This window comes from Triplophysa rosa, linkage group LG19 (assembly GCF_024868665.1).
Source record: "Triplophysa rosa linkage group LG19, Trosa_1v2, whole genome shotgun sequence".
Taxonomy (NCBI): Eukaryota; Metazoa; Chordata; class Actinopteri; order Cypriniformes; family Nemacheilidae; genus Triplophysa; species Triplophysa rosa.
Genome location: NC_079908.1, coordinates 18,877,973 through 18,896,090, shown reverse-complemented (window position 1 = coordinate 18,896,090; position 18,118 = coordinate 18,877,973). Strand labels below are relative to the sequence as shown.

Here is an 18,118-nt window from a genome sequence, read left to right as displayed (position 1 = left end):
TATTTCTCAGTCTGGGAAATGTAGTTAAGCGTTCCGTCAACTGACAGCCGCAGACACGCCCACGAAACACCAACTCCCATAACCCCTCGCGGGTAGTACCGTGATCTGCGCGTGGAGACCATGGCGTTCCTGAGCAGTATGTGACGGGGAAATATAACTGAGACAGCGGTCTGTTGTCACAATTTTTCAAGGGCAGGATTGGATTTAAATCAAGCTGAAAATGGGCTCTCGCATCAAGTAAGCGTCAACGTCTCTCCTCTCTCATGCGTCACGTACAATGCTGTTATAAATGAGAGTTTTGACCTCCCTGAAAGGCCTGTTTGGACTTGTTGCGACAGACAGAGAACTGTTCAATTGCTTGTTTGTTTTGACATTAATTTGCACAAGTGATGCAGGACTTCATTACATTTCTATGTATTGTCTTGTCTGGTGCTTTGCGCAATTTTCCCCGATACTGTCCGATCTTAGGTGGGGACACACAACATAACGTAAACAATGATCAGATGGGTAGATTTCATGCCCTAAAGGTATCCATTTGTGTTTACGTTGTGATGTCGTGTGATCTTTTCATGACATAGCATGCATTTTTTTATGGAAAAGATAAAGAAACAAGTAGCTTCTCTACACACAAGTATTGCACTCTCGTACAGTGTTTCCAGTAATTCAATGCACTTAATAAATAAGACATGATGGAGGTCAGCCTGTGCCTTGCTGCGGTCAGTGTTTTTCTGGGTTGAAAATCAAACCTTGATAAGAAGATGGTTAGGAAACTGTGTCAAGGATAGAAACATTTCTTCTTTCCACCATGTTGAAACCTGTCACCATACATAGCTCTTTGACAAGTTTCTACTGGGTAGAATGGAGAACTAGACTTACTTTTGACAGCTAGCAAAGACTCTTTCTGGTTTGCAAATTACTTTATTTCGTAGTCGATTGGTTTTTAATGACACGATCTGTTAATCTTATTATATAGTTTAGGTTATATATATATATATATATTAGTATCCGTTTGCATGATTATTATTTGTAAAGTGAATAGTCACTAATAATTGTATAGTTTCTTTGTACTGAAAGTCTTCGTATTGAGATAAAATGATAAGAAGAAACAAACTCAACCCATCCACCTTAGACAGGTTTAGCGTGTTACAAAAGAGTATTATTACTGTATTGAAATGTATTATATGTGCAATTTTATTTTCCATGTTGCACTACTTTGTATTAAAACATTTTTAAATTATTAAAACTTTCTAAACTGGAAGTGTTACGACATGTATACATTTAAAGGGACACTTCACCCAAAAATGAAAATTCAGTCATCATTTACTCATCTTCGAGTTGTTCCAAATCTGTATAAGATATTTGGAAAAGTGCTTAAAACCGGACAGATTTTGCCCCCCATTGACTACCATGGTAGGAAAAAATACAATGGTAGTCAAAAGTGACCCAGAACTGTTTGCTGTCCTACATTCTTCAAAATGTCTTCTTTTGTGTTCAACAGAACATAAAAAAGATAAAGTAATTTTTCCTAGTATGGGAGTCAATGGGGGGCAAGATCTGTTTTGTTAAAAGAATTCTTCCAAATATCTTTCTCTGTGTTCATCAGAACAAATAAATTGACACGGATTTGGAACAACTCGAAGGTGAGTAAATGATGACCGAATTTTCATTTTTGGGTGAAGCACTCCTTTAAGATCCCTTGTGGCCTGTTCCTCTTTTTGTTCCGGGGTGGGAAACCAATGGCATACAGGGCAAGCTTGTTTAAAAACCCTACATTTTTTGCACTTTTCTTTGGCGATGCAAAAATTCCCAGTTCACCTTTAGCATTCCCTAAAGCGTCATATTTGACCTTTAACCCCCTGACGATACCCTATGCTATTTATATTTCAGGGAGAGCCCTGGGTCTGCCTTTGAGGTGTACATGGAAGTGGGGCATTCTGGGACGGCTGGCTCTGGTGAGTTCAACAGTAACAACAATAGATGTCATGTGTCACTTCTGTAAAAAGCTTCTAATAACACTCACGCTCACCCACACACATTTCCTCAGAAACCAGTGATCCAATCGCACTGGATGACGTAAGCCAGACATCTAATAAACGCTGGCATCGATTTCCTTTTTAAACATGTAGGAAGGAAGCAGGGTAGAAAATGTTTTTTTTTAGTTTGCCTCATGATATATGTAAAAGAGACTCAAGAGTTATGTTTGGAACAGTTGGAAACCAGATTTTATGCGTATGGTCCATTCACAAGTTCATACTTGCGCTCTTTAGCTGTTGATGTCAAAAAGAAAACATTGGTTGGATCCTAGAAGTGGTGAACCATGAAATAGACGTGTGAACAGATGAACGCAAGTCGTTTGTATTGTCGCTATGGATTAAGGCATCTAAAACTAAAGGCATATTGGAGTTCGAGTCAGATAAATGCTTGTAGATGTTGCCTAAATCTTGTAAGGTAGTGGGTTACTTGCTTTAGGTAAATATCCTGCTGAGACCTCCCCCCCACGCAAACCGGGCGCTAGGCGACTGTTGCTTAGCGATTGTGAGGTTTGATGAGGGCGGCAAGAGCATCATGGTTTGATCTCCTGAGACAAACCTCCCACAACATGTGCACACACCCACGCTGTCACATATCCCCCGAAAGCAAAGGAAGGGTTTCCTGGACTGTTATCAGTTATCTGAACCTCCAACTTTTATTTTTGACAGCCATCAAGAACAAAAATGATATATGATGTGAAATCGTTTATTTAGAAGTGACATCACTGCACACAATTGGTATAGAAACAAACTACAGGACCCATTCAACACTTAGTTTTTTTATAAAATGAACATACAACAAAATTCAACAAATCACTTATTTAATACAATTATTATACAGTAAAATAAATATATAAATTCATATTAAAATAAAATATAAATAGTTATTATTAGACGCCAACCAAACACAAACCGGAAGTCAGGCGCGTCGCATCCGATGAGACGGTCTTTAGCATCAGGTCATGTGATCTTAACATGGCTGTCACCAAGAAGAAGTTAACCACCCTTTGTGCAATAAATTATTATTTTTTAATAATATAATATATGTAATCGAAATAACATGATTCACGGGTTGCTGTTTTCAGGACCAGAGGTGCGAAGAAGTTTCCCTGACACATACACCGACCAGGTTTGCTCTCTCTCTCTCTCTTTCTCTCTGGGGATGTTGGGGTGGGGATGCTGTAATTGTTGTTCACCTCTGTGATAATGCAGTGAGCACCTGTTCCAACAGATGGACTTTAAACCACTAGAGAAACTGAGCGTGCGTGTGTGATGGTACCAGCAAACACCCTCTGTATTGTTTTACCGGTCTGACCCTCAAGCTTACATTTATATACAGGACACTACCTTAATTTGTTGAAAGGGCAGATGTCATTTAGCCTGTTTGAGGGTCCATGTGCCCGTTAGCTACACCCACCTGTTCTTTACAATTTCACACACTCTTTTAACACCACACGCAGGTTCAGCATCACTCCCCTGGTGCCGTGATTGTAGGGTCTAGGGGTCCCAGGGGGCGATCTGGGTGTTGGTACCCAGTGGTTAAACTGTGTAATGTGGGTTGTCTCTGTCCTCAGTCGAGCTATTGTTCCAGAGTTAATCCCCAACTCCTGACGCAGATGAGGGGAGGCAAACACACACACTTACCCACACATGTGCACTCCCTGGGGTCCGTACAGGGGCTCACAAGTGAGAGGGTTTAGATACTACACACACATCCCATATGTTATCACGTCAGGAGGATATTTACTGTCATCTTATGTTAAGATAACAATATTTTCTAAACCTAGTCTTAAAGTGATACAAATTCGGTCATCATTTACCCACGCTCTTGTCATTTCAAACCTGTATGCGTTTCTTTCTTCCGCAGAACACAAAATAAGATATTTTGAAGAACGTCGTTAACTGGCCCCCCATTTACTTCCATTGGTTTTGTGTCCATCCATACAATAGAAGCTAATGGGGGCCAGTGCTGTTCGGTCACCAACTTTCTTCAAAATATCTAATTTTGTGTTCTGCGGGAGAAAGAAAGGCGCACAGGTTTGAAACGACAAGAGGGTGAGTAAATGATGGCAGCATTTTCATTTTTGGGTGAACTTTCACTTTAACAAATACCATTTGATATTATTTGATTTTTGGCCGATTTAAGCATTTCAAATACTGAGGTCCAAATGTCCCAAGCGTCCCACTGTATTTTTATTTTGACCCAGTTCTGTATATAGGAAAACGTAAACAACACGGACTCAACGCTGGTCCAGAAGAACGTCCTGTTTCAATCAACAGAACATTTATAACCGAATCAATATCTTTAACATGTAATTATATATGTAAGATTAAAATGATTAAAAGAATAATATTAATAAAAGAATAAAAATGAATCTGGAATTGCTTCTGGGCCAGTGGTTATATCTTGCGAAGTGGTCTATAAGTTCTCTCTCTTTCTTTCTCTGTTTTCAGGAAACGCTACAGACTATCCCAAAGTTTTGTTTCCCCTTCAATGCGGACAGGTAACATACACACATTGGAATTAAACCTAGCTGTCTAGTACTGCATCATTTTAAGACAACATCCAATCTGAAATGAAACTGTATTCCAGTGAAAATGTAATTCTACTGAATAAGTCCAACATTAGCAAGATACCGAGAGCTAAACAATCTATATTTGAAATTAACAATGAAATATATATCCTTGTATATGGTATGATTTTGTAGATTTTTGTACTATGTCCCAGTGCATTCTGGGATTGCTTCATCTATTAGGGGCACTTATGATATTGCCTTAAATTTATTGCATTAAAATTTGAGAAGTCTGGAATAGATCTTAGTTATTGAGCAACCCTTTATCTACATCATCTTCGGTTGTATTAGATCCAGCATCTTTGTACTGCACCTCTATAAGGTGATCTGCTCTTGAAACCGACGTTGTATATTTTGATCTTTGCGCTGACTTACAGTATGACAGTTAGCCAGGTGGGGCAGAACTTCACATTCGTTCTGACGGATATCGAGAGCAAACAACGCTTTGGCTTCTGCAGGCTCTCATCTGGAGCACACATTTGCCACTGCATCCTCAGGTACAAACTTCTGTGTCTTGACAGCTTTTATTCGCTCTGAGAGACGGCAGGTTAAAAGCTTCTCAGGCTGCCGCTTAACACTGAAGTGCATCGGGTGATGTTTTTGCCATTTGGCTTTTCTAACTGTGCTGGATCTTTTTCAGCTATCTGCCCTGGTTTGAAGTGTTTTATAAGCTTCTAAATATACTGGCGGACTACACAACCAAAGGACAGGTCAGGAAAATACACACATATAATCATAAATGATATCATATGTCGGTTTAATGTAGTTTTTGTGTGTTTTACAAACATAGGACAGTCAATGGAGAGAGTTGTTAGAGTCTCTACATCGGTTAACCATCCCTGATCCTGGAGTGCCTGTACATTTGAGTGTGGTAATATAATACAATCAAAGTCTAATCAAACGTTTATATTGCAGTTGATGTGTCGTGTGTAAAGCTAAACAGATTTCTCTGTCTCTCTAGCATTTGTTTTTCACAGTGCCTGATCCGAGAGAGTTACCCAGTATACCTGAAAATGTATGTTTGATCCCTTACCCACATTTTGAATCACAAAACACAAAAAAATGAACCAATTTTAAAATCATAGAATGAGCACCAACAGCTGTAAATGATCATGTAATGCTTTTTAACACTGTTAACTATAATAGCAATTATATTAGTGTACACACCAATCGGATAGGTAACAATTAAAAAAGGATAAATTGTTGTTTCTAGCTCGGAACTTTACTTAATTTACACATTTACTTAAATTCGAATTGATTTTGTCAATGTTCAAAATTTCTCTGAAATCCCATCGATATTGTTGTTATACTTTTATCATTATAGTTGTCATGTGGACTTTACTATTCTCTTAAATATAGTATGATTTTAGAAAGAAGTTTATTGTTGTAGTTATTTTTGTCGCTTTAAACGTGTTTATTCTGTTACATTGTAACTGCTTCGATTTATTTAAAACTGATTACACAAAGGTCTGTTATTTCGATTTATTACACGGCTCATTGGAATGCTTGATTCTGATTGGCCAGTCGCGACATTTGCAGGTTCGTTATTCCCAGACAACAACCTCTCAGAACTAATAACACACGGTAACCCGGATGCAGCAAATCATTTTGACAGGTTTTTTTGACAATTTAAATATATCTTTTAATAACATACATGACATTATATTGACAAACGATTAAACCAAATTGCCTGTTCGTGACGTTTGAACGTCGTTTCTTACCTTAAACCGAACGTAAATGGCTTTTCCTCGCGGAAGGTCTGCATTCGATAAAAATGAGCTAATAAAATATTTCAAATTCACATTTCATGTCCAGTTTCTTCTCATTTGGCAATTAGGCGTGTAATAAGCGGGATAATGTACAGGCAGCAGGCTATTATCGCGAAAAAAGCCCAGACAGTGTTATCAGGACCCAACGGCTGCCTGTACATTATCTCTTACTTATTGAATAGAATGCATTAAATATTATGAATGAATTATAAATAACTTTTATTTCAATAAACATTTGAAGCAGCTGACAAAGAAACAATTTTGTTACCATATAACTCACAGATGCTCATGTGAATCTTGTTAACTGCTGTCGACTGTGTTGTTCTATTCGCAGAGAAATCTGACCGAGTATTTCGTAGCAGTGGACGTGAATAACATGCTGCATTTGTACGCTAGCATGCTGTACGAGAGACGAGTCCTCATCAGCTGTAGCAAGCTGAGCACTGTGAGAAACATCTTCATTCGTCTCATATTGTTGCAATTCTTTGTTCATTTTGTGTGTATTAATAATAAAACTTTCTCTCTCTCTTTCTCACTCTTTCTCAGTTAACCGCATGTGTTCATGGAGCGGCGGCCATGTTGTATCCCATGTTTTGGCAGCATGTTTACATTCCAGTGCTGCCACAGCATTTAATAGATTACTGCTGGTACGAGCAAACACATATTCACACTGTACTTGATAAACATAGACGTAAGTTGTAATGCCATTTTTTGTGTGTGTGTGTGTTTTTGTTTGTTAGCGCCCCAATGCCGTACCTCATCGGAGTTCATTCCAGCCTCATGGAGGTGACAATGTTCAGTTTCAATGTCAGGCTGCAACTAACTATATAAATAGTCAAATTATCTACAACTTATTTAGTTCATTAATTAAAATGCATTACTTCAATATCAAAGTAATAATAATCAAAGATTATTTAAAAACCCAACAATAGATTATGTCAAGACAAACCCAAATCTTTGAGCATAGTTTGTCTACAGCACAGAATTTTTGGTCTTTTAATTGAGTTTTCGTATTTAGACGAACAGGTTTATGTGTGTTATTGTAACAGAAGGTGCGAGGTATGGCTATAGATGATGCGGTACTTCTCAACGTAGACACAAACACTCTTGAAACGCCGTTTGATGACCTGCAAAGCCTTCCTAATGATGTGGTGAGCGCACACACGTCTATAGTTTGTCATTCTTGAAAAATCAATTACTGATGATTTTATATCAAAATGAAATGAAAATGTATATACGGATGTAGTCAACTAAGTGGTGTGTGTGTTTTAGATTTCATCATTAAAGAACCGTCTAAGGAAGGTCTCCTCAACGACAGGTGATGGGGTGGCCAGAGCGTTTCTGAAAGCACAGGCGGCTCTGTTCGGCAGTTATAGGAATGCACTGCACATAGAACCCGTAAGAGCGTGTTTAAAGGGCCTATATGCTTATGGTTTCGAATGTTTTGATGATTGTTCATGTTAGAACTAATTTAAAGGGGAGCTGTGTGACAGTGCCCTCTAGTGGACAGTTTGATGTTGGTGTTTTGTGTGTTTCTGCGTAATTGTGTAACTCTTGTAATCTTGTGTTGTCTGCATGTTCAGGAGGAGCCGATCACCTTCAGCGAGGAAGCGTTCATCACACACCGGTCAAGCACAATGAGACAGTTTCTGCAAAACGCTATTCAGCTACAGTTCTTTAAACAGGTATAATACTCACACAGCCACGCTTACACCATATTGTTGCTTAAAAAAAAAAATGTCACGCTAGAATTTGTTCAAATATTATTCAAACGAATCATAAATATTTATATTTTAGTTGTTTATTATAATGTAAAGAAACTACCCATAGAATCTGGAATGACATTAAAACAATCTGGCTTTTCAGTTTATAGACGGGCGTCTGGAGCTGTTGAATTCTGGTGAAGGGTTCAGTGATCAGTTTGAGGAGGAGATCAATATGGGAGAATATGCAGGTAGAAATTGAATAAATGAGTTCGTCTGTATGTTTTCTGTCAAATTATTCATCTGCTACTGCTTTTACATCCTCTTTATTTAGTCTTGCTGATCGGTTTATAATGTCTGTTACAGGAAGTGATAAGACGTATTACCAGTGGCTGTTTACAGTGAAGGTGAAATGTTTTAGTATCATTTATCTGTTGTGTGTGAAGACAAAACCCATCACTTGATGTTTTATGATGTCACGTGCAGTTTGGACACAGTGTTAACAATGACTGGAAACAAAATGACATTTAACACTTGTGCTGGCACTGCATACATACTGTTTGCTAGTTCTGTGTAGCTGATAGAAATAACTGGGATTTCTTTACGTGAGATGGTGTCTATCTTGTTTTGCATATATTTAATATTACTCCATTTTTTCTTTCTGTATGAACTTTTTTCTTACAGAAGGGCAGCGGGGCTATATTAAACACGGTGAAGACGAAGGCAAACCCTGCAATGAAGACAGTTTACAAATTTGTATGTATAGTCACGCATAAACATTTACTTATTAAAGTTTAAAACAATAAATCCATTTTTTTTTTTTGAAGGTGTCATGTACATTTTTTTCTTATGTGTCAACTATAGGCCAAAGATCATGCCAAGATGGGCATCAAAGAAGTCAAGAGTCGACTTAAACAAAAGGTATTTTACATACACATCAACATAAATGCAACTATTAATGTTTTTTTCCCATGGATACGCTTATGTTATCTCATTCACGCTCATTTCTTAACTTACAGGAGCTTACAGAGAACGGCTTTTCAGATGAGCCTGGCTCCACCCACCTACCCTCTACACACAGCAAGGACTCTCTCACCTGGGACCAGAGACGTCCAATCACGGTTCACTTAGGACAGGTGGGCGTGCCAGTTTATAACCGCTCTGACGATTGTCATTTCCGCCACATTCATTCAATTCTGTGTGGGAGAGAAAGTTTGGAGTCCCATCAAACCATGTTTTCACCAGTTGAAGTGTGTGTCTGTGGATGTGTGTAGAACCCTCCCCGTGAGAACCCCGAGCGAGAACCCTCCCCACAACCCCCTCGGCCACAACGCCCCCCTCCCCCTCACCCCTCCAAACTACAGCGCAGCATACGTCCAGTGAGTACATCACTCTCGTCCCTGACCTCTGACCTTTCACCCTGGCTGCTGCACATCAGTGTGTGTGTCTGTTAACGTGTATGTGTGTGTGTGTGGATTCACATGCCTGCGTGATCTAACTTTATTTCTTACTCTACAGATAAACGCTCGCTCACATTAATATCTGCCGTGTGCGTTTACCTTTTCTGCCGAATAAACTTTTCAACTGGTTTTAATCTCTTTTGGGCTTAAAGTGACGGAAGACTAAAAATGAAAGAAAGTTTGTTCAGTCTAACTCGAAGGAAAAACACATGCTAACGTGTTTGTGCTCTTGACTTCTGTTTACACGTGACCGGATCTAGACCTCTGACCTCTGTTAGAGGAGCAGTTTACCTCTGGAGGGATTTAACAAACCCAAATCTCTTTAGACTGAACGTGATGTATTTTAACGTTGTTTACAACATGCGTTTGTGTGTGTTTACAGGCCAGACCACCTCGACCTCTGGTGCCAAAGAGGCCACGCAGTAACATTGGAATTGAGGGAACGCCCGAACAGTAAGATTTAAAACAACCCCCCTCACACATGTGCACCCTTTAAACCTGGCGTTGAGATTCGACTCATGAGATTCAATTAATGCATAGACGCATTTAAGATGCACCCAGGTGTAAAACAGTCACAAAGTATTGATTTATATGAATCAAATACATAAATCAGAAAATTACAACCATTGTGATCTCTGGTGTTTTGCACGTCTCACCTTTTTTCTCCTTCTCTCCTTCGCTCTCTCTTTCTCTCTCTCCCTGGGATGCGGTCTCTGTTGTGTGTGTCTGTGTGTCCTGGTGTTTATTTTTATATATTTTGTGTGTTCTGTTTTCGCCGCCTCTGTGCACCCGTTTGTACCTGAATGCGTTGACGCTGTAGTTACGTGCGTCCAACCCGTCAATATACAGTGTTTCTGTGCGAGGACTCTTCGGGTGATGAGCTGTCTCAGGATGATGACTCCATTGCGCCTTTTCCTGAACACTTCCTGCTATCTGCACCCTTTGAATGGTCTCTGTTTCACTGGTTTTCTACCTCGATGTCTATTCATGTAAAAGAGAATATTTCATATATGTACACTGGACCCAAAATGGATTTGGACACTTAAAGGGATAGTTCACCCAAAAATGAAATTTCTGTCATCATTTACTCACCCTTAGATTGTTCCTAACCTGTATCATTGTTTTTGTTCTGCTAAACACAAAGGAAGATATTTGGAAGAATGTCAGCAACCGACCATTGACTCCCATTGTATACATGTTCCCTACTATGGCAGTAAATGAGGGGCGAGATCTGCTCTGTTACTGACATTCTTACAAATATCTTCCTATGTGTTTAGCAGAACAAAGACATTTATACAGGTTTGGAACAATTTGAGGGCGAGTAAATGATGACAGAATTTTCATTTTTGGGTGAATCACTTTAAGCCACTCTTGAAAATGTGTGAATGAATGTCATTGCACATATTGTATATATAAAAAGCCAAAGATCATTTTATTATTAGATGGCACTTAAGAAAATTCTGGTTTATTAGATAATATTTAATCGATTAAAGAAACCGTTCACACAAAAATTTGAAGAATGCTTGTGACCAAACAGTTCTGGGCCACCTTAAGTACTCCAGAACTGTTTGCTTTCCTACATTCTTCAAAATATCTTCTTTTGTGTTCAACAGAACTAAGACATTTACAAAGCAATTTCTTTCTACTATAGTAGTCAATGGTGGCCAAGAATTTGACTTCATCCCACATAAATGGAAAAATACATCAATTAACCTGCAGTTTTACCATATACCGAGATGGCGACATAGTGGCAAAGTTACGAATTGCATCTTTAAAGTGTCCAAATACAAGCACGTCCAAGTACTTATTGATGTTTAGTTGTTCTGCGACGTGCTTGATTTTCTTCAACACTGGCTGAAATTTGCATGGCTAGATTAAATTCTAAAACACGCTGTCTTGAGCTCAAGCTCAAGCTTAAAAACGCTTAAAAACGTAAAGTTCTTTTCATCATTATGTTGATAATAGCTTCCAACGATTTCAACAGCTCCTCATCTAACATGAAAATGATACCGTGTGTCTGTACTTGTTTGTGCATGTGTCGTGTGTTTGTGTACTTGTGGCGTGGATGTCACGTGCGTGTGTTTTGCGTATACGTGTGCGTGACGCAGGCCCCAGCCGTACAGGTCTCTAAAAGAGGCGGAGCTTGTGGAAGAAGGAGAAGAGGTTGGAGAGCGCTTCCAGGGTAACACGGCTCCGTCCAGCCCCGTTCTAGATAAGTTCTCTGACCTCAGCGTGTTGGAGGATGCCTTCCGTAGCCAGCAGGGAGAGCCAAAGTGTACAGACGCCACAAATAACACAAAACCCAGCATGCACGCCACTCTCAGTTCAGCACGGAGTTTGGAGGAGGTCCGAGCAGACCCACAACATGCAAACTTCAACTACCAGGTAGGACAACACTGTCACAGGTAGAGGTATGCATGTGCTTACCAGGTGTATTTAGCAGATGCTTTTATTATAAGCGACTCAAAATTAGAGTACATTTAACATTTTGTCTAAGGAGTCAGTAATAGTCTGCAGAGCCGACTTTACAAGTAGTTTACAAATTGTTCTGGTTGTATATTCTCCAGCGGATGGATCTTAGTTCTGAGGAGCGCATAAGGACTCTCCCCGGTCTTAAAACCACCAATCCGTACAACAAACTCTGGAGCCAAAAGGGGGAACCCTCTGTGTTGCTTGGCCGGGAGTCTACAGCCTGGGAGAGACCTTTATCTGTACCACCCCTGGAGACCACTGAGCCACGTCCACCCAGCAGAGAGAGCTGTAATTCCAACACAGACAAGGCGGACGGGGCACGTATCACCATTCCTCGCCCCCAAGGTCGAAAAACACCAGAACCGGGAGCAGTGCTGGCGCCGACTGTGACCCTGCTGCGCGGGGGTAAACAGGCCAGTGAGAAAGACGGAGGCGTGACCGCTGGAGGGCAGGAGTTTCGGCAAGCCTTAAACATGTCCCCCCACTCGCAAACACAAGTGGAGGCAGACTTGTTGAAGCCAGGCGAGGCAAACGAGGGGCAGGGACTTGACTTGCTCAGCCTGTTGGACCCTCTTTGTGGAGCAACAGAAAGTGAGACCGCCCCTCCAACCTCTAAACCTCCCGTACCTCCTCGACCCCATCCGCCGAACCTTCCCCCCTTCCCTGCTCCAGCATCACTCAACCCCTTCACCCAACAGCCCCAATATCCTCCTCAAAGGCACTACAGTCCTGTTGTCCCAGGCAACCCTTTTGTCCCAGCCTACACGCCTGGTGCCACTTATTTCCCCACTCCTCCCCGCCCCTTCTCAGTGTTTGGCCAGCCACCTGCTGTAGGTGTAGCCCCATCAGGGGGGGCGTGGCCTATTGGACGTGTCCTTCCATCCTCTAGTAGTAGTGGCTCCCTCTCAAGTCTTTTAGACTCACCTGCTCCTCCCATTCTTGCCCAGCCTGCGCAAGTCTCCAGTGACGCACCACATGACCCATTCAGTGACCTTCTCACCATGGCAACCACACCAACTGTAATGGCCACACCCCCCAAAAAGAAGGTGGAGGACTTGAGGAGGAGGTGGGAGACGTTTGATTAGCTCTGCCCACTCGTTCCCTTTACTGCTGCTACCAACCAGTGAGGGACTACAAACGGACAACAAATTTAAAACCAGTGCGTATTTAAGACTGCGCCCTCTAGTGGCCTGAAAGCACCGTTGAACGTTTCTTCCCAGAGTGTGTTGTGCTTTTTTTGCGCCTAGCTCGCACACTTAGCCTTATGCGAGCTGATACTCACAATGTTCTCCCGTGGCAACGTTATAAACCATGTTGCTTCAAGTTTAACACTGAAAATCCCGTAGTTACCAAGCAGCACTGTATACTCTGTAGCTAGCGGTGCAAATTCCGTAGGGATGAGACTTCAGATACAATACTACAGATGATGTACACTAATGACCCACTTCTTAGTAAGCATAGTGACTAGACTGACTTTGTGGCTGTTAAGGTAACAAACAGTACCGTTTTAATAATCTTATTTTTTCGACCTGTATTTAAACAGAATCACACCCCAAGTGATGGTTAAATTGGCTCTCATTACACTTGACTACAGATATTTCCTTTCCCTGCTTAATAGGTGGCAGACTACACTTCGCACACTACGTGCTATATGAAAGAGTGCGTTCTATTTTCTGCATTCTACACTGCACATATACTACATAGTGCATTATACATAGTGATAATGGTAACCGCTGCATACTACATACTTTGCACTACCTTACACCATACAAAAATACATACTGCACACTGTAGTACATTCTCTATACTAATTTTTAAATTAAATGTTAGAGCGAAAGCGGCCGTGTGAAGCGCAATACTGCCCCCTAGAGGTCTGGCGTGAGATGTTTGAAGTCATAAACTCTGATTGCTTTTCATTCAGTTACTCCTAACAGAACAAAATCAGTACACGACAATAGATCAGTGGATTTGGGGATTCTTCAAGTATATACTTTATGAAAGCCCTAACTGGAACCCCAGGTTCTGTTAACCTGCTTGCTGGGCCTGAAGTATTAAAGCGGAGCCTCTGAAACAGGGTTCTGTTGAGTTTCTTGGTAGTTTAGATACTGACTGTCCACTTGCTTTACGTTAACGTTGGAAATCCTTTGTTTGTCTCTTTTTATGCCGAATGTCACATGATAGACTTATAGCTTTCATAAAGCGACCAATCAGCACGCCCCTTTTTTTAAGCACTGCTTCCATCCAGTGATTTGCTACTGCCATGCACACTGCATTATGGGTATTTATTGTAATAGAGCTGTTTTTGTGCTTTTTAAACATGCATCCTGCTTTACAGTGTGTTACGATGAACTCTAACAGCTGATTTTCTCGCCTGTTTCTTTGGTTTAGTTCAACGCTTAAGAGACGCAAAACGTTGTTTCTTGACATTTTTTTGCTATACCTTCTGCTTTTTTGACTTGCAAGTAGGAGAACACTGTTTGTGCATATCTTGACATGGAGAAAAAAAAACATTGAACTGTGTGTACAACCAAACGCTCAGATCCAAAAGAAACACGATGTATTTGTCAATGTCAGGGAACATCAGGGAGTGGTGTTTCTTTGGTTTTACTTGTTGTATTTAAATATATGAAATAATGTTATTTGTGTTATTAAAGTGTTCTTGAACATCTGTATTTACCCTATAGCGCTGTTAGAAAAATCACTTGTTTTTTAATGCGTTTAGGTCACGTTAAACTTTGGCCTTAAGTGTGTGTGTGTGCTGAGAGCTGTTTGTGGTGTGTGTTCCAGTTTATGGGGAAGTTTGGGTTTAAATGACATATAATGTATTCGTTTTAAAAGCGTTTTACTTGGAATGTTAGGTCTGTACTTTTAGGGAAATCGCACTGAACGTTCAAGGCAAAAGTGTCCGTGGAAAGTGACAGAATGTTATGAATGTCAGAGTTTAGTGGTACTGCACTGGATTGCCAATCTTTCTGGTATTCATAGTTTGTTGAAGTTTTACTGCAGTTCTTCCCAAAGCAATCTAAAGGTTTGAGTTTGACATGTCCTTAACAAAATATACAGTAGACATTTTTGTTAAACTGGTCAGAAACGCTGTTTGCATTGTACATGTTTCTAAGATCCAGAACTTTAGTAGAGCAGTGTATTTATTGCCTTATACCAGGGGTCTTCAAAGTTTTTCGGGGCAAAGACCCCTTAGAGATGCATGGAGCAGGGACCCCCTTATACTAAATTTTGTAAACTGAGCTATTTAAATAGAAACAACCCTATTGTCACAGCAATATTATGTTAAGACATTACATGAGCACTATTATGTTATTGTTGCACATAGGCTAAATACTTTTCTGTGTATTATTTTTGTTTTTAATATAGATTGCTGGATTATTTTAAGGGATTTGCAGCCTCAAACATTTTCATTTATTGATGTTTTTGTCTGCACGCACGCAGGTTAAAATTACAAAGCGCAGGAGCTTCAATGAGGCCTTTAAGAGAACATAGGTTGTAATATTTCTGTACCCATGCTTTACATTTTTAACAAAACGTTGCCTGAGAGTAAACAGTAATTAGCGGACCCTTGCAGTTCCGCCGCGGACCCCCGGTTGAAGACCCCTGCCTTATACAATCTGAGACTGACCTTGAATTTTGTCAAATGCCGAAGACATCTATGGGGTCAAAAAGAGGATGTTTTGGATGTGACTGCTAGAATGAGATTTTCAATGCCTCTCTATGAGCTGAATATTGCTCTTCTGCGTTTGCATCAATGGGGTTGAACCTAGAACTCCGTTCCTCTGCCTTGTATTCTTCAGATGTTCTCTGCGTTTTATCGTTTTATGTTTTACATTTTAAAGGAACATCAAAACCCTGAAAAGAGTGAAAGCAGTTTTTTAAACGATTTCAGGAACATGGGCACATTCGGTAAAACACAAGCAGGCAACACACAACAGGCAATGCTGTTATATTAATGTTCACCCAAAAGTTAAACTCTTTTAATGAAGTTTTCTGTGAATGTACCCTTAGGAGTTTTCCAATGCAGCACATACAGTATTTATTGTTATATATGAGCTCAAGCTGTGACATTTTAAGTCACGCAGAAATTTAATCTGCAGATGCATTGAGTGTCTTATGTTTAGTGTTAAAAACAGCATCGGGTTCAATGTTTTCAATAACATCCCACACACGTGAATGAGTTACTGAATGTGGCCATGAATTTAAAGGCCGAAAAAGTGTCAAACTACAGTTTAAAAATGCCATTTATGGCTAAAAGTGGTTTTATTTTAGTTCTGCTTGTGTTGAAACTCTCTTGATAGCATCGTTTGGGGTTTGTACGTGGAGGTGCAAACAAAGATGATGCCCAGCAGTAAACTTTTCAAAACATGAATACATTTCTGCAATGTATCGATTTATCTTGGAATGTTTTCTGATGTGAACGTGTATCTTGTTTTTTTTTTAAAATCATTTTGCACTGCATTTTATTTTATTTGGATGTTTATTTGTGTATGTCATGATTAAAGAGCATATAGTATATTCCCATCAAAGTGGTAAGTTCGAAATTTGTTGTTTCTTTTTTTAACGCATTCTCATTCCATTTTTATGTGTATATTTATTTTTGCACATGCTTTTATTCAGATGGACATCACAAGCACATCATACAAGAGGCAACAATACTTGCTGTTGGGTTATGTTGACCTCTGCACATTACATAGTATATTATATATTATCTTAAAGGTCCGATGGGTAATTTTTGTAATGTCTTCAAATGTGTAAATAGACCTTACATTATGATGTGTTATGTTTAATTAACTTAGAATGAGCTATTTCTGTCTACATACACCGCGGGTCTCCTTGCATGGAATTCACCATGTTGTTTCTACAGTAGCCCCAAACGGACAAACTGCTCTACAGAGTGTGTTTCGTAAATACGTTATCTCCTTCGGCAAAAAAGCGAAAGCGTGACAACATGTTTGTCCTGTGTCAGTTGCCATAGTGCTTCGAAAGGGAGGGGTAGAGTGAGCTGTAGTTGCAATTTGCAACCTCACCACTAGATGTCACCAACATTGCTCCTTTAACTAAACATCAATCAGACACATCAAACATAACACAGTCGGACACATCAAAAAGTTTTATTACAAATGTACATATTCAAAAATATACACCTTAAATTCAGTAGTGTTTGAACAAATCTTTATTAGAAAAATAGTTCCTATGTGTTTGAGTGGATTGTAGTGATCTGCATGAAGAGACAAAGTTTACAACATTCAAAAATTATGTCAGTGGGCATGGCATTTGTGTTTGCAACGGTACGTGCGTTTTAACAAATGCTTATTGCTTTTCTTTGCATATATAGTAGTCACATTCTGGTGTGTAAATACATATAAAAATACAGTCGCGGTGATTGTCAACAATATTTGTTCAAAGCTTTCCTCAGTAAAAGACAAAAACTCAAAAAAAGACATAGAGAAAAATTGCCTCGGTTCTGCCTAAATTGGGGGTTTTGCAAAATCATTAAACCCAAACAGTGACCTCTAGATACAGCTCGTCACCGACGTCTCTAGGTCGCCAACTGTGGCACAACAACTTCAGTCTTTTTTTTCTAAACATACAGTTTTAGGTCTCTACCTGTTCAAAAAACAATAATATTTACACGGCCATATCAGGATTTGAATCCACAGCCCTCAAGTGATGATCAGATCCAGTGTGGGAATAACAACAGTCCTATTATAGATAATATACCTCATATACACATGTGTGGTTTAATACTCTATGGTTCAGTAGTTCACCTATTTTGTAGTTTATAAATGTTTTAAGGATGTCATGCTGCCTTCAAGTCTGCGTGGGAAGCTCCTTACGACTCCGACATCACATTTGTGATTTATTTTGGTTAGGAAAAATGGATTTGTTGGGCAAATGTGGATTGTTTTTTTAAATATGTTCATGTGATCAGAAAGCGATGGGAAATGTAGCTCGCATAAACATCTAAGTGAGTTCTCGCTGACTTCATAGATTTTCCTGAACAGTGCGTACAAACTATTTGTACAATCAACATTGAAAATTAAAACGGTAATTGTGACCGAAACCTCATAGTTCATTAACCCATGCCCCTAACTGAAAAAA

The 18,118-nt window shown here is 39.7% G+C and overlaps 1 protein-coding gene across 4 annotated transcripts; it reads left to right on the top strand.

Moving 5' to 3' along the window:
• Nucleotides 1-96: 96 nt before the first annotated feature.
• dennd1a (DENN/MADD domain containing 1A) lies at nucleotides 97-16,706 on the top strand. Of its 4 annotated transcripts, XM_057359617.1 has the most exons (24): nucleotides 97-237; nucleotides 1,888-1,952; nucleotides 3,116-3,159; nucleotides 4,485-4,534; nucleotides 4,981-5,100; nucleotides 5,244-5,313; nucleotides 5,394-5,474; nucleotides 5,565-5,618; nucleotides 6,707-6,817; nucleotides 6,919-7,019; nucleotides 7,113-7,158; nucleotides 7,422-7,523; nucleotides 7,645-7,770; nucleotides 7,956-8,057; nucleotides 8,239-8,326; nucleotides 8,442-8,482; nucleotides 8,760-8,831; nucleotides 8,940-8,996; nucleotides 9,095-9,211; nucleotides 9,350-9,454; nucleotides 9,918-9,988; nucleotides 10,356-10,484; nucleotides 11,644-11,920; nucleotides 12,103-16,706. In XM_057359617.1, the coding sequence occupies exons 1-24, from the start codon at nucleotides 221-223 to the stop codon at nucleotides 13,090-13,092; spliced, it is 3,036 nt and encodes a 1,011-aa protein (XP_057215600.1). In that variant the 5' UTR covers nucleotides 97-220; the 3' UTR covers nucleotides 13,093-16,706. The 4 variants fall into 4 exon arrangements, with proteins under 4 accessions (XP_057215600.1, XP_057215602.1, XP_057215601.1 ...); XM_057359619.1 differs by lacking the exon at nucleotides 10,356-10,484; XM_057359618.1 differs by lacking the exon at nucleotides 9,350-9,454 and having other exon boundaries at nucleotides 12,103-16,705.
• Nucleotides 16,707-18,118: the final 1,412 nt, after the last annotated feature.

Coding starts and splice junctions, on each gene's coding strand:
- dennd1a (XM_057359617.1), top strand. Junction 4,535..4,980: donor TTCCCCTTCAATGCGGACAG/GTAACATACACA, acceptor GCTGACTTACAG/TATGACAGTTAGCCAGGTGG. Junction 7,020..7,112: donor CATTTAATAGATTACTGCTG/GTACGAGCAAAC, acceptor TTTGTTTGTTAG/CGCCCCAATGCCGTACCTCA.